The sequence below is a fragment of the Nannobrachium achirus genome, assembly GCF_963921795.1.
Source record: "Nannobrachium achirus genome assembly, chromosome: 2".
Taxonomy (NCBI): Eukaryota; Metazoa; Chordata; class Actinopteri; order Myctophiformes; family Myctophidae; genus Nannobrachium; species Nannobrachium achirus.
Window position 1 is genome coordinate 6,209,328 of NC_137811.1, and position 15,625 is coordinate 6,224,952.

At 39.4% G+C, this 15,625-nt stretch overlaps 1 protein-coding gene across 1 annotated transcript; it reads left to right on the forward strand.

The window, feature by feature from the left end:
* Positions 1-9,347: 9,347 nt before the first annotated feature.
* On the forward strand, positions 9,348-12,167 carry LOC308295935 (uncharacterized protein; the record flags this gene model as incomplete). Its single annotated transcript, XM_080739013.1, has 5 exons — positions 9,348-9,716; positions 9,888-9,941; positions 11,111-11,230; positions 11,494-11,568; positions 12,066-12,167. The coding sequence occupies 5 exons, from the start codon at positions 9,348-9,350 to the stop codon at positions 12,165-12,167; spliced, it is 720 nt and encodes a 239-aa protein (XP_080595139.1).
* Between the last annotated feature and the right edge of the window lie 3,458 nt (positions 12,168-15,625).

Genomic DNA, 15,625 nt, shown 5'->3' on the forward strand with positions numbered 1-15,625 from the left:
GATTTAGAACAGATACAAAAATAATAATAATGATTAACTATGGACAATCATGTGATTAATCAGATTAAATATTTGAATCGATCCACAGCCTTAATATATATATACTCTATTTCTCTTTCTCTCTCTCTCTCTCTCTCTCTCTCTAGAGCTACAAGAAGACATTAACAGTCATGTCTAGTGACATTCGTCGTGTTTCCAGACCATGTTTCACTGCTGCGGGTTTCTTTCCAGACCTTCACAATGGGAAGGATGAATAATATACTGTTAGAACGTTCCACTTTTGTGGAACATGATTTATTTTCATCCATCTTTAACCCTTACTGTTTATATCTTCATGTTATGATGTGTATACAGGTGTACACTTTGAGTTTTTGATTACTTATTATCCATCAGTAATGTTTTAGATTCACTAAATGTACAGCACACTGCACACAGTTTGCAAACCACAGCTATTGAATGTATGGGAGCATTGAGTAATTTTGAAATATCTTTGTAAACAGACCAGAACCCAAAACGCTGTATGGAAATTAATGTGTGAGGTTTTGATGACATTGCAACATTTTCTTTGAAGTTCTGTCTAGTTAAGTATTATTCCTGTACCACCAGAGACACAATGTTCGTCACAGTTTTTACAACAATAAAGCACTTTCAGTGAGACGTGTGAGGTTATATTGGAGTGGAAATGAGAACATGTTATGAACATATATCGAGTGATTTGAAATTAAACTAACCCTTTGGAAATAACATTCAGCAAAACACAAACATGTTAGTGTGTACTTTGTGCCATGGAATAACACACACACACACACACACACACACACACACACACACACACACACACACACACACACACACACAACTACTTTAATGCAATTTCCATGTTGGCATCGAGAGAAGATAAGATTAAAGGGATATTTCACTTTCAAAGAAACCTTTGGTCATTGTATCGTCTAATCAGGCTTTTGTGAACACCCTGGACAGATTTTGATAATCATTTAATCAGACACGCCCCCTTCCTACAAAAACAAACATTGTAAAGGCCCATTCCCACTGGGCCAGATAAACAGATAAAAAATATATTTCTCCATTCAAGTGGATGGTGAGATACTGATAAAACAGTTTTTATAATTTGTTTTTAATTGTTTTACATTTTTTAACATTTTCCCCCACAACAAAATCGAAAGAACACGGCCAGCTCACATATTAGGAGGGTAGTAACGAGAAAAACAATCTCTCAAGAACAGACTCTAAAAAGTAACAACAGAGAGTGTGCTGTTTTGTGTGTGTGTGTGTGTGTGTGTGTGTGTGTGGGTGTGTGGGTGTGGGTGTGGGTGTGTGAGAGAGATGAAACGAATATCAAATGTCTAAATACTGAACAAAGTAACTTAAATCTGTCCAGGGTGTTCACCAAGCCTTATTAGACAATAAAATGACCAGAAGCTTTTTTGAAAGTGAAATATCCCTTTAAGGATTATTTATCCCTTAACACTTGGGTGACTGAAAATAAAAAACTACCACTACGCCTGCATTTATCGTTCATTTTGACCGTTAGATTCTCTCCCTTTTGGCCCAGGAGCGCAACACTTCCTCCCCCTGCTGCCAGCGGGGGTTCTATTGTCTTCCGAATTTGAATTAGCATTTCAATTGACCTCTCAAATAGCCTACTCTCGCTTTCAATGTTAACTTCATGGTTTAGCAGGAAAAAAACAGGCTTGGGAAAATGACACTAAGTTTGTAGCATGATCTTACTTTTAATGTCACTGGTTTAATTTCGTATCGCTTTGCAGCGCAGATTGTTGAGTTTTGAAAGTCATTTTAAAACAGTTCGGTTTTGCATGCAGGAATAAATCAATGATCAGCGTCTTTGCGCACAGTGCGCCATGCAGTTTGAGTGGTTATAGACACGTTTGTTTATCCAGAAACATATCTTTTATGGCTTTGTTTTATTTACGATTTGGGAGATTCAAGGCCAACACAGCGGGGCGCACCGCGCTATTGATTATGCGGTGAAAGGCAAGGTTATGTGATGTCCCGACATCACGCACGCATGCATGCATGAGAGAGAGAGAGAGAGATATGCCTTGCGCTGTATATAGGAACGAACGCATGCATGGTTCGATCGTGGACGTGGTATAAAAAAGTATAAAAAAAAAGACGTGGAGAGAGAGGCAGGTTCCTTTCATGTGGGAGAAAGAGAGAGCGTAAAATGAAACCAAATGGACCTGTATGGTTCCATTTGGCTTAGTTTTGTTCATTGACAATATAGGGTATTTTGTTACACAAATAGCCAATCTTCTACAAGCTCACAACGCCATACGAAGCGAAGTAAAATAATTACGCCAGTAAAGAATGCAGCCAGTGGCATTCTTTACTGATGGCTCTCTCTAAAGAATGTAATCCCATGACATCAATCGATTGAAACATTTATTTGAAGTTAACAAATGGTAATAATAATAATAATGTTGCTACACAATAGTTTTTACAGTTCACCTTTGAAAGAGAGAGAGAGAGAGAGAGAGAGAGAGAGAGAGAGAGAGAGAGAGAGAGAGAGAAGAGAGAGAGTGTATAACGTTACATCATCGCGGGACGGAGATAAATTATGCGTGATAATGATAGGCTACAGCTGGGGGTCGGGTGCCCACTCCTTCTCGTCCCAAACTGCTAATAAAATAGCCTAAATCAATCATACAAGGCAGGCATATACGAACATACAGTACGTTGGATATTTTAGACACAAGTTCATACTCTTCTTGGACCCCGAAAACTTTAAAGGTAGAAATGGCTTTTATTCACTTTCTCTGTAGTCTTGTTGCGCTGACGATGCCTGGTTTGTGCTGCGTGCATTTTTTCACTTGAGTTGAGAAACAAACCGCTTCAATATGATGGACATTATGTAACATTTTGTCAACAATCTCTGAACCTTTGGAGTAATATAAAAGTTCACTTTGACACTTATTTATAGGCTATCCATCGCGCTGTTCAACTCCAACAGCCTCGCCAAACGTTTGGCTCTAGAATGAAACCAAATGGACCCGTACGGCGATAACGCGCGATAACAATACAATTGATACATTGATATTATCATTATTATTTTCAGGTATAGGGTTAGAGGGTTATACAATAAAACATTAGTCAACATTTAGTCATGTTATCTTTGCTGACAGTGAAATGTAAATGATCTATTGGAAGCAACAAAGGCGCACTCCGGGTGGGCTGGAGGTGTGAAGTCTCTTCTGCTTCTTCTGGGAGGGGAGAAAAAGGGGAGAGCGGTCTTTTCTGCCGATAATAGCCGTCAGAGTGGTATAATTGTATTTTATTTCATAATTAGGAAACGTTTCAGAAGGGGAAAAAAAACGAGAACATATATCTTGAGTATTTAGGAAAAGTCATGGAAGGGGAAATTTCTGAGACCTTCATGGGGAGAGTTATTGCACTTTGAAATCTCAAAATCGGCCTAAGAGACCGGTTAGTCACCCGTGTGTTAACCTCTTAAGTCCCAGGGGGGTCCAGGGGAAAAATCCGCCTAAAATGTATGCCCAAATTGGAACAGTTGTGGACACAAAACTACAATGATTGTGGCTAATCTTGTCCCACCAAATGTCAGCTAACCCCTGAAAATTCACAAATGCAGTGTAAAACATCACATTTCTCTTACCAAATTGTCCTGCTGTGATTATTTAGCTAGGAAAAGAGGATTGAAAAAGACCTCCGCCTATGGAAAATTTGCCTTCTGAATAGTGAATGAGCCTCAAGACCTCATTGAAAACATAAATATTGAATAGAGAAATTGTTCACCAAGGTGTCATCAATTGATAGGCAAAATTGTATGAATATATTCCAAACTATGTAAACTCTACAGATGTTTTAGTGAGAGTAGTGCTGTAATATTAGTAATGTTAAAGTATAGGGTGAAAAATGATAAAAACGAGTAACAATAAGTAGTAATAATACTGTAATATGAGTAATGTATGGATGAAAAGTACAATGGCAGCTGATTACTATACTGTAGGACCACTGTAACAATAATCAACAATGAAATTGTACTTTTATTTGGTCTCTATTGATTTATTGACATTTATTGACAGCTGTTCAGAGGTCAACACCTTTTGCCCCCGGCAATGGGGTTCAAGAGGTTAAAGGACCTACACCATGAATTTTCACTTTTTCTATTTTAAAACCTTTTTTTGGGGTCCCACTGGCACCTTCTATCCTCACAAAGTCCTATTTCTGACAATTGTGTCTTTCTCTGGTTTTGGGCAGACAGAGATGAAAAGCTTTCCACGGGTTCTCAGAACAGTGCTGTTCTGAGAGTTGACGCGAGTGACGTCACTCACGCTCCCCCGTTTAAAAAAAAAAAAATGTTTTTTTGTGTAGGCCCTTTAAGTCATATAGGTGCTGAATTATTTGCACACTCCTGGGGGCTAAACCTGGATCAAGCGCGCATGGGGCAGCCAATGTATGTAGGCTACTGTAATATAAATCTGGCAAAGTTGTGGCAGCACTTGTTTTGAGAGAGGAAGCCCCATCTATGCCAGAAGGTACACACACACAAACACCCACACACAATGGACAATGATTGTGAGTGAGATTTGCTATTTTTGCCCCGAGTTCGCCCAAGAATGTGGTTAAGGATTATTATTTTTTCACCATTAGTGGACAGTGAAATGGAAAACTTCACCAATATAATTCACCACATTAATTATGACAATGCACACAAGCACAATACAATAGCGTGGTGATGTGTTTGTGGAAGCATTTCTATAACAGTGGAAGTTTGTCCACTGAAGTGTAGAGCACAGAGATGTGGCTTGAAGCAGATTTTTCACCAGAAGATCCTTCATCACTGTGAGGAAGACCATGATGTTCTGTTGAGGTTCTGGATCACTAGAAGCACATTCTTCATACAGTCAGCTTGGATGTGTTGTTTGTGGAGAGACACTGTTTATGTCATAGAGTAACGCGGTAGAACACACCACTGGTACAATGTACATATCCTTTAATATTCAATCAGTTTACCATTACTGGTGATCTGTCAGTATAAGTGTTGATAGATTGTACATATACTTATTCTATATTTGAAATTCTAAAACAGACTGTTTTAGTTGATTGATTGATTGATTGATTGATTGATTGATTGATTGATTGATTGAAGTATATTAGATCTTTTTGCTTATAGGAAAATGTTTCATGACAGTACAGTTCGCTGGTACAAGGTCAACTAAAAGTATAAGCTCATTAAAGCCTTGGCTTGTTAAACATTGAGATGCTTTTTAAAACTCATAACATTGAATGACAGACAGAACACATATAGAACACATGTGTATTTGTTTAGAGTCAGACTCTAATTATTTTTTCATCATTTCTACTACAATGCATAGATTTTCCCAAGGGGATCAGTCTGTCTGTTCATCTTCAGTGACATTTTTTTTTCTTACTTCAGTGACAGTTACACCCTCCTCCACCAGGGGGCGAAAGCAACATTGCGTCGACCAACGATCTGTACTGAGCATGTGCGGAACACGTCGACCCGGAAGTCCAAGTGTGTTGTTTTCCTGCCAAGCCGAGAAGAGCAGTTTTAACTTTAGTTTAGTTTTCCTCGTTGCTTCAAACGGATTAAAACCTGGAGACTTGAAGTGACTTCATTCATCGTTGAAGTTTATCAGGTAAAATTCATGTTGTGTCTTCTTGTTGTTTTCACTACAGAATGTGTGTTTGTGTTGAGAATGAACTGCGTCACATATGAAGACACACCGTGGATAAGGACAACTAAGCAGTTAGCATAGTGCTGCTAGCATAGCTGCTGCTACACATCAAATGTGTGTTGTTGGAATGTGTTGTGGAAATCCATGGTCTTTGTAGAAGATTTTACAACATGACTGCTGTAACTGTTACCTCATTAGGACCTACATTTAACACACGCATTTATTAGCTGAACGCGAATGCTAACTGGCTCCCTGTTAGCAATAGAGCTATTCTAACCAGTCTTTATTTACTTACTTATTTTTAACCACATTAATCCCCGTGTCTCTGTTCTGAACATTCGGGGAAAATAGCTGATCTACAATCTTGTGAACAAGTCTTTGTTTGCTATGAACTGAATAGCAGGAGTAGCCATTATGCCTAAAATCGTTGATATTCCATACATAGCCGCAAATTGCAACACTAGATTTTTTTATAATCGGATGAATCTAGGGTTGCAATACCTCCCATAGGCAGCCAATGCATCAAAAAAAGATTTTGCTATCTGATTGTATTAAACAACGTCAAACTCACCAATATTGTGGCTCTATGGAAAGCTTGGAATTTACTCTTTCTATCTGCAAAGTGTTTGTTTCAGAAAAATCCACAGTAGACATGTTATGAGTTACTTTCTATCCAAGAAATTTGGTTCAGGTGATAATTTTGGAGTTTGGAAGCGCTCGTGGAAAATCCCTCAACGGTCCTGTGACCACCTGGTTCTAAATGTCACATTATGCAGGAGGCAGCGGGACATAGAGTTATAGAAGACAAGCGCTTCCGAAGTTCAACACTTAGAAAATAAACCATGTCTGCTCGGATTTCTTGACAGAAAATAAATCATAACAATTCTACGGTGGATTTTTCAGAAACAAACACTTTGCAGATAGCAAGAGTAAATTCCAAGCTTTCCATAGAGCCACACTATTGGTGAGTTTGACGTCGTTTAATACAATCAGATAGCAAAATAACGTTTTGATGCATTGGCTGCCTATGGGAGGTATTGCAACCCTAGATTCATCCGATTATAAAAAAATCTAGTGTTGCAATTTGCGGCTATTCCATACAATGCTTGTATTCTAATACAACACACTTTACCCATTAACACATGATGGAACCACTTTAACCATTATTTTATGCTTTAACTATTATAACACAAGAGCAGATATACAAGCTCACAGCGTGTTATCGAGTGCCACGCTGCGAGCTTGTAGATCTGCTATTTTTGAATGAAAATATGTGCAAATCTTTTAAAATATATTTTTCAAAGCAAACTTTTGTAATTCCAATCTCTGTTTCTGAGATGTTTTGAGATGGCTTTAGAGTTGATATAGAGTGTTTGTTCAGTAACAGTGTTAAATAGCTCTATATTGTGACAGTAATCATTGCTATATAGTGTTTGTTCAGTAACAGTGTTAAATAGCTCTATATTGTGACAGTAACCATCCATTGCTATAGAGTGTTTGTTGAGTGACAGTGTTAAATTGCTCTATATTGTGATAGTAATCTTTGCTGGGAGGCTCTCTCCATTCCGACATGTCGCCACTCCGAAATTGACTTCTTATTGTCGGAGTGGCGACACTCCCATGGGCCTAAGGTTTAGGGTTAGGGTTAGAGATAGGGTTAGTGTCGGAATGGAGACATGTCGGAAAGGAGACATGTCGGAGTGGAGAGATGCACTCATCTTTGCTATAGTGTTTGTTCAGTAACAGTGTTAAATACTTCTATATCGTGATACAATACAGAAACTACATTTTCAATCGGGAGAGTGAAGTAATACAGGATAAACAAGTGGAATTGGAAGTGATGACACAAATAAATGAGCAGATAAAACAGGAACACTATCAATTTGAGGATGATGAATGGGTTCTGTCAGTATTCTCCATGAATACTCAGTGGGCGGCCATAGCTGAGTGGTTAGTGAGGCTGCCTGGGCAGCCAGAGGCCCTGGTTGTCGCAGGTTTTGTTCCAGCAATGTGTTGATATGTGTCCCTGAGCAAGACTCTGAACCCCTAATAGCTCCCAGAGCGCCGTAGAATGGCTGCTCACTGCTCCTAGTAGTTATAAGATGGGTAAATGCTTTTGACACATTTGCACACATATTATATATTTCAAAATAGTGGCCTTTTTTAAAATAGTTGCTGGCTACCTAATACCCGCCAGGACTAGTATTTGCTTTTGTTCTTTGAATCATTCTTCCCGATTTCTTTTCGAGTGAAGACTGTGCAAAAATAAATACATCTTGTTGCAAATAGCCTCCTGGTTATTTTAAACGCCATGGGTCCAAAATCGATTTTGCTTATTAAACACTGGGGCTACTCTTTGGTATTTAAACAATATAAAGAGGGTAAATTGTGTGCAAACAGGCGTTACTATGTGACCATCTATTCCATCTCCTCCTACCGTCATACAGGCTGCTCTAGAAGAACAACATGGCTAAAAGGATTCTGGTGACCGTGGATGCTGCTTCACCCTCCTGCCTTCTGGAGGAAACTAGGAAGCTAGACACGCATCCTAACAAGCTGTTAGAGGGACTAAACCGTCTACGACTCAACAAGGTTTTCTGTGATGTGATTCTGTGCTGTGAGGGACAGGAGTTCCCCTGCCATAGAGTTGTACTGGCCTCCATCAGCTCCTACTTTCAGGTAAATACACACATTTAATGTCCTGGTGTTGTTAAGAGAACAACCACATTACATTCTGCCTGAATATCGTTCTATAACCTAGTGGTTTTGATATGATCTGAATATTCTTATATAACCTAGTGGTTTTCATATGAACTGAATATTATTCTATAACCTAGTGGTTTTCATATGATCTGAATATTGTTCTATAACCTAGTGGTTTTCACATGAAATTAATATTGTTCTATAACCTAGTGGTTTACAAACCTTTTGTGTACCCATGAGCACGTTAAAATCTCAAGGCAACACATATAAATAGTGTTTTATCACTCTTGTCAATCTGTAAATATTTAGTTTGAGTTATTATTACCAAATAAAATGTTAAATGCTTAAAGGGGGGCTCCGGTCGTTTTCAAGGGCTTTTGTAACCCCATATTATCATATTCTAACATGGAAACCAAAAGGAATTTTATTTTGGTGGTATATAACCATTTTTTTGAAAACGCGAAGCTATGACCTCACTTCCTAGGGCGCGTCCTGTAATACACTACACTGCCCACGGTGCTTTGCGCGACTCGCCCAACCCCTTCCTCCCGCTCGTAACAACAGCGCGCCTTGTAGGGGCTTGTTGGTGGAAAGCATTGGTCGTGTTTGGAACGTGTCTTGGTTGTATTTGGTAGTAATAGTAGTAGTAGTAATAATAGCAGTAGCTTAGTAGTAGTAGTGGTAGTAGTAGTATTAGTAGCAGCAGCAGCAGTCGTTTTTTTTTTTTTTTTAAACTTTGTTTATTTGATTTTCAAATGAAGCATTTAAGGCAAGAAAGTGGTACAACAATAAGAGTAGCTGCTTCTTTTTGTACAGACATCAAATATACAACAGTGGTATCAGCAGTCGTTTTTATAGTAGTAGTAGTTGTAGTAGTTGTTTTGCAGTAGTTGTAGTAGTTGTTTTGTGTGTGTCCGTGGGACCGTGTCTGTCTGTAAAAAGATGCCGTCGTTTTGTGTTGTGCCTGGATGTTACGAGGCCAGAAAGAGGAAGAAAGGACCCGTGTCTTTTCACACATTTCCAAAAGGAGACCGACGACGGGAGCTTTGTAAGCAGTGGCTGAGAGCAATCAAACACCCGCGTTACAATGAACATACAGACCCAATGATACTTGGAGCTCTGCGAGTGTGTAGTGAACATTTTACGGAGGAGGACTTCGAGAGGAATCTAATGGGAGAACTGATGGACAAGGGCAAGCCAAGGAAAGCAAAAGCTATACTGAAGGAGAGCGCTGTTCCATCAGTGTTCCTGGAGACGTCCACCACGTCTATTGCTGTTCCACCCCTGCCGGCCAAAAGAAGAACACCAGAGGTATGTTTGGAGTTTGAAAATAGCCGATCTACAAGCTCACAATGCGTTGCAGCGCGACGCGTTGTGAGCTTGTAGATCGTAATGCTGTAAGCAATTTGTGAAATGTGTAATAGATTAGAAGTAAACGCAAGTCACTTGACTAGCTATATTTATGTTGTCACTTTTCTTTAGAACCTGTCACCTGTAGAAGTGGAGGCTTCAAATGAAGTTGCAGTTTTGCAAGAGGTAGGCAACTTTTATTTGGAAGAAGTCAATATAACGTTAGCCTTGTTGTTTTGAGACACGTTTAGTGCTAGGATGTAGGTTTCTTGATCCCGAGGGCAATGTGGGGGGCAGACCTCCATTCAGAAACACCCCCACGTAGAAACATCCCCACTGATCGTTTAGGTTGGGTTTAGTGTGACACCTCCATTTAGAATAATGGAAGTCAATCTTATGAATGTATGTGTTGTCGTTGTGCTGGGCTGGGCTCTATTGTCATTGCTAGCGATGCTAATCTTTATCCTGTCATAATTTGCCTTGTGGTGCATAATCAGTGTAGTGTATTGTGTTGGCGAATGATTAGGCCATGACACCGTTTGTCAGAGAACTTCACTTATCAACCAACTTTGAGTAGCACAACATTAGAATCACATGCCAACATAAGACCCTGAGTGAAATCACAACACAGGCAAGGCATCACATACGCAGCACAATCGAACAGAGAATCAGTGTTGTGAATTATTTCATGATAATGATAAACATGAATAGTAATCCCAGCTGTTAAAAATATAACTACTATTTACAATTTAAAAACATTTCGGAAACACATTATTTACTGCATGCTTGTTTATGGTTGCAGATTATTTTAGTATAATTTGGAACAAGCTTAGACACTTTATTTTGAAGAACCTAACGGGAAGTTGCTTTTCTGTCTGACTGTGAGTGATGTGTCACAACCTAGAAAGACGTCAAAATAGTCTGCCTGCTTCTGTGTTGCGATTGGGTTACTAGCTACAGAAAAGAGACCCACCACGTTAATGCTGTGAACCTTCAAGCCATATTCTGTACACTTTTCCTTTGTTGGTATTTTTCTCAACTTGCAAGAAGTTTCATGTACACTTTGTAAAAAGTTTCTTTGGTCTCATCATTTATCATTATTTTCAAATATCTCTACAATCACAGAGCAGAGCAGAACAGAACATAGTATCAGTGATACAACACAGTGCTTCTAACACTGTCATGTAAATGCATGTACAACACATACTTTATTTGAGAGACACTGGTGAAATAAGTCATCACAGTGGAATATTTTATGTGGATTGATTGATTCTTATACATTCTGTCTTGGATTATCTTGTAGCTGGTAAAATAATAGTGATTAAACTCTCCCTCATTTCTGCTGTTATCCTCAGGGGTCAATGGAGAGGGGAGGTTCAAACCCTACTTTAGGACCAACAGCATCACCATCAGCCATGGCCAAAATAGGACCAACAGCATCACCATCAGCCATGGCCAAAAGAAGAAGAAAGGAGGTATGATTAGGGTTCAAATGCCATACTTGGCAACACGTGCACCTACATATAGACAGGCTTCACATAAAGATGTCCTCTTTCAAGAGGTAAGAACGTTTTGTTGAGACCCACTGCCCTAAGGAGTAGAAGGAACATGTAAACAGACACTGACAAGTGGTGATTGCATTACAGAGATGTTATTGTGGTCTTTGTAAATGTTGTAAATGAATTGGCCTACTGAGAGTCTATGATGCTTACAATGAGACCTTTTTGTTGTTGTTTAGTTTGTAGCTGGATCACCCGCCACATCTACGCCACACACTGCAAGCCCACATGGGCTACATCGTCTGCGTCAATCAGTAAGTATTCACCATGGTTACTAATGAAAAATCTTGAAAGTGTGAGAAGTACTGATTTGTGGAATACTATGCAGCACTGAATGCTGCGCTGCGTGCTTGTATATGTTCTTTGAATATTTTGACCCAATTCTATGAATGTCTTCTAAATCAGTGGTTCTCAAACTTTTTTATGTCAAGGACCCTCCAAATTACTATTGTATGTTGTATTTGGCCGTTGATCCCCATCTCAAAATATGTTGTTCCAGGGACCCCCAGAAGCAGAGATTTGAGTTACAGAAGTTTGCTTTGAAAAATATATATACAAAGATTTACAAATATTTTCACAACAACAAATAGCAGATCTACAAGTGGTCAGCAGTGCTGTGAGCTTGTATATTTGCTATTTTTCAATAGCTAAAGTATAAAATAATTCCAGGTCTTAATGACAGACATTATCAACTGCCAATGTTGGTGTGGTCAGCGTGTTAGTTTATTTCTCCATTTTCATTTAAAATTAGGCTCTCATGGACACAAGTAGCAGCAGTTGGGAAGTATTTGACCCCAAGGATTCAGACTATTGTCCCGAGGATGATTCATCCACCACCACCACCCCAGCTTAATCTCAGGAGAAGCGTGTGAAGAAGAAGGAGGATGATGATGATGATGATGAGGAGGATCCAGATCGTCATCGTTGGAAGGAGCCTAAGGTCATCGTTTATGAGTCCAGCATCCTAGAACTCTTCAGGAAGTGTCAGTGCTGTGGAAAGCCCATAAACGAAACAAACGTGTTCTATGTCGGGGCACAGATGAAGGTTAGGTGGGACTGCCTTGAAGGACACTCTGGTACCTGGTCTTCATCTCCTGAAGTCAGAGGGATGCCTGAGGTGAACCTGCTTAGTGCTGCCTCTGTGCTGTTCACGGGGAGCACCATCACAGAGTTGGAGGATTGGTCCGCATTAATGAACTTGAGGATGATCAAACACACCACCTTATATGACATGCAGAAGTCATATCTAGGTCCTGTCATTGAGAGCACGTACGCAAGACAGAGGGATTCCATCCTGGCCAGACTCTGCATTGAAGAGGTGGAAAAGAAGGAGAGGGGAGAACCGTATACGCCAGTCCACCTGTCTGGGGATGGAAGGTGTGTATGAAGAATGTAAAGGAAACAGCAGAAGTAGTAGTAGTAGTGTATATACATTGAAATCAGTATTGATCATTAGTTTGGGATTTATTGCATTGATTGAAATGCTTATTTTAATATGTATATATTTGTTTTTACTCAGATGTGACTCACCAGGGTTTTCAGCAAAATACTGCCATTACACCATGATGCTGGATGCCACTGGAGAGATTTTGCAGACTAACCTAGTGCAGGTAATTTGAGTTGTGTTTGCATAACATTGTGGCATAACGGCTGGTTACTCTATGTATCTTTTACTACCCTTCATCCCTCTAACTTCTTGTAGGTCACAGAAGCATCAAGTTCATCTGCCATGGAAGCAGAAGGCTTCAAACGGGCCCTCGACACGCTGCTTGATGTGGGACTACAGGTGGAGGTGGTAGCAACGGACCGCTCACGATCAGTGAGAAAGAAGATGAGGGAAAACTATCCTGAAATCGACCATCAATTTGACATTTGGCACACGGTCAAAGGCAAGTGCAAGATACTGGATAATGGATTGTGTTCCATAATCTCTGATTTTACATTTTCTATGTTGTCTGCAATGTATTTTTTTTTTTACCGGAGGTGACACCCAAATAGTTCAGATTGTTTTAATATTTAAATTATTATTTCAGGTTTCCATAGCAAGCTGATGGCTATAGCCAAGAAGAAGGGTCGGGGAGATCTAGCGGACTGGTCAATGTAAGTGCAGATGTTTATGTTCAAGACACCTACAGCCACACAAATACTCATGTTGAGTAAGTTGAGCGTTACACAGGAGTGTAACCTATGTATTGTATTTCACCAATTAGGTCTCTGAGGAATCATTTGTGGTTCTGTTCTGCTTCCTGCGGAGGCAACACAGAGGTATGTGATCATCATATTTTACATTACTGTCTGCCCTCCTTGTTATGTCTGGCCTATTCATCTAACTGTAAAACCTTTGCTTTGGCCTGTTTAACAAGAGAGAATTAGTTTTCCTTATCTTTGTTGCCTTATTGTTTACCATATGCTTTCTTATTTGTCACAGAGGCCCATAATTGCATATCAATGTATTTATTTCAGGAGCTGAAGCGTCGTTGGCTGTCCATACTGTACCATGTCCGAGACATCCATAGCTGGACTGAGGGAGGGCGGAGGTACAGGTGTTTTCATCCCCCCCTGGACCAAGAGACGAGGAAGAAGAAGAAGTGGCTTTCCAGGGATTCACAGGTACTGTATTATTTAGATAGAATCTAGTCTTTGTATGTTACTGTTAGGGCTATAAAGAAACTACACACAGTCTCGATTATTACATCAATGTGATCTCATTTTAAAATATTGAACATGTACTACTCTAAGCAGTAAGCACTCTTGTAACTATAGTGTTACGTTGCCTTCACTGCAGTGCTATATACACGACCGGAGGGCGTTATGAGCTTGTTATTGAAATAAGTTCCCCATCATCATTTACACCTTGCTAAATTCCCTCCATTGGCTCCCAGTTACTGAGAGTACAAAACACTGATGTTGCCCTACAACAAAGCAACGAAATGTATGGCAAAATCTTCCCAGCCTGATCCAACCCTACAATAATTTACAGTAGATCAGCTAACAAAAGGTTTTATAGATTAATGGAATAGGAATTTATAGAATAATGTTTTGATAATATACTGTTTAGACTGACAGTAGGTTCCTGTTTTTTTCTTGATGTATTATTAGATCTATGCATTTGATGTATTATCTTGTGGTTACCTTGCCTACCTACTGTAAATCACTCTGGATAAAGAGCGTCTACTAAATGCCTACATTGGGATTGCAGGTATACCAGGATTTGGAGAAGCTGGTCTGTGGCAAGCTGCTGTTGGGAGACCTGGAATATTTGGGCCTCTTCAAACACACAGGTAAACTGACATTGTCATCACATGTTTATGGTCCTGCTGGTGGAAAGCCAAAACATGTAGATGTGATGTGAAATTTTCCCGATTTCCATATTTACCTGCATTATTTGAAAAAAAAAAAAAAAAAAAAAAATCTAAAAAAAAATAAAATAAAAGAATTTGATGTGCACATTTTGTTATTATGTTCCTATAGGTGGCCTAGAAGTATTCCATTCTGCTCTCCTGAAATATTTGCCAAAAAGGTTAGCCTTTTCCTACACTGGCATGAAAGAGAGGGGAATGCTCGCTGTTCTGGACCACAATGAAAACATTGTGAAGCGGAAACAAGCCACAAGTGCCACAGGTTATTCATTAGTCCCCCCAGGAATCCGCGGAGAAAAATTCTTGATTCCGCGGAGAACAATCCTGATTCTGCGGAATTCTGTGGTGAACAATTCTTGATTCCGCGGACATTAATAAACAACCTAAAATGACCAGTTATCAAGCTAAAAATGATATAGTTCTAATAATCAAGTAAAACCCTTCATGAAATAGCTACAATTAATTGTAATTAGTGGTTAGAATAATCAAATAATCATTTTTGAGAATAAAAATCTAATATTAAATCTATTATTTTTTTAATTGTTATTGTTTTTGATAATTACTTTCTGTTGCAAAGACTATATTGTCATGCAAATTAACCAATGCCCATAGTAACCACATTTTAGAGGATAGCCTACCTACTACCTAGTATGGGTGTAATATTTATTTATTCTCTTCTGCACATTAGCATTGTTATTGCCAGGACCATTATAGAGGCAGAGAGGAACTATAGTTCAGGACACAGTTTCTGTCAGGAACGAATGTGGGACCGGACCAATACAGCGTCAGTGCAACTAGCAGGAGGGAAGCTAAGCTATTCCCCAGGCTCTGTATGAAGTGGCCACTTGCCAGACCATGTACACATTGTTTTATAATAGTAGTAATGACTACTCCCGCCGCTCTGCTGCCACTCGCGACCGCTATTCCGCGGACGTCAGAAAAGTCCGCGAAC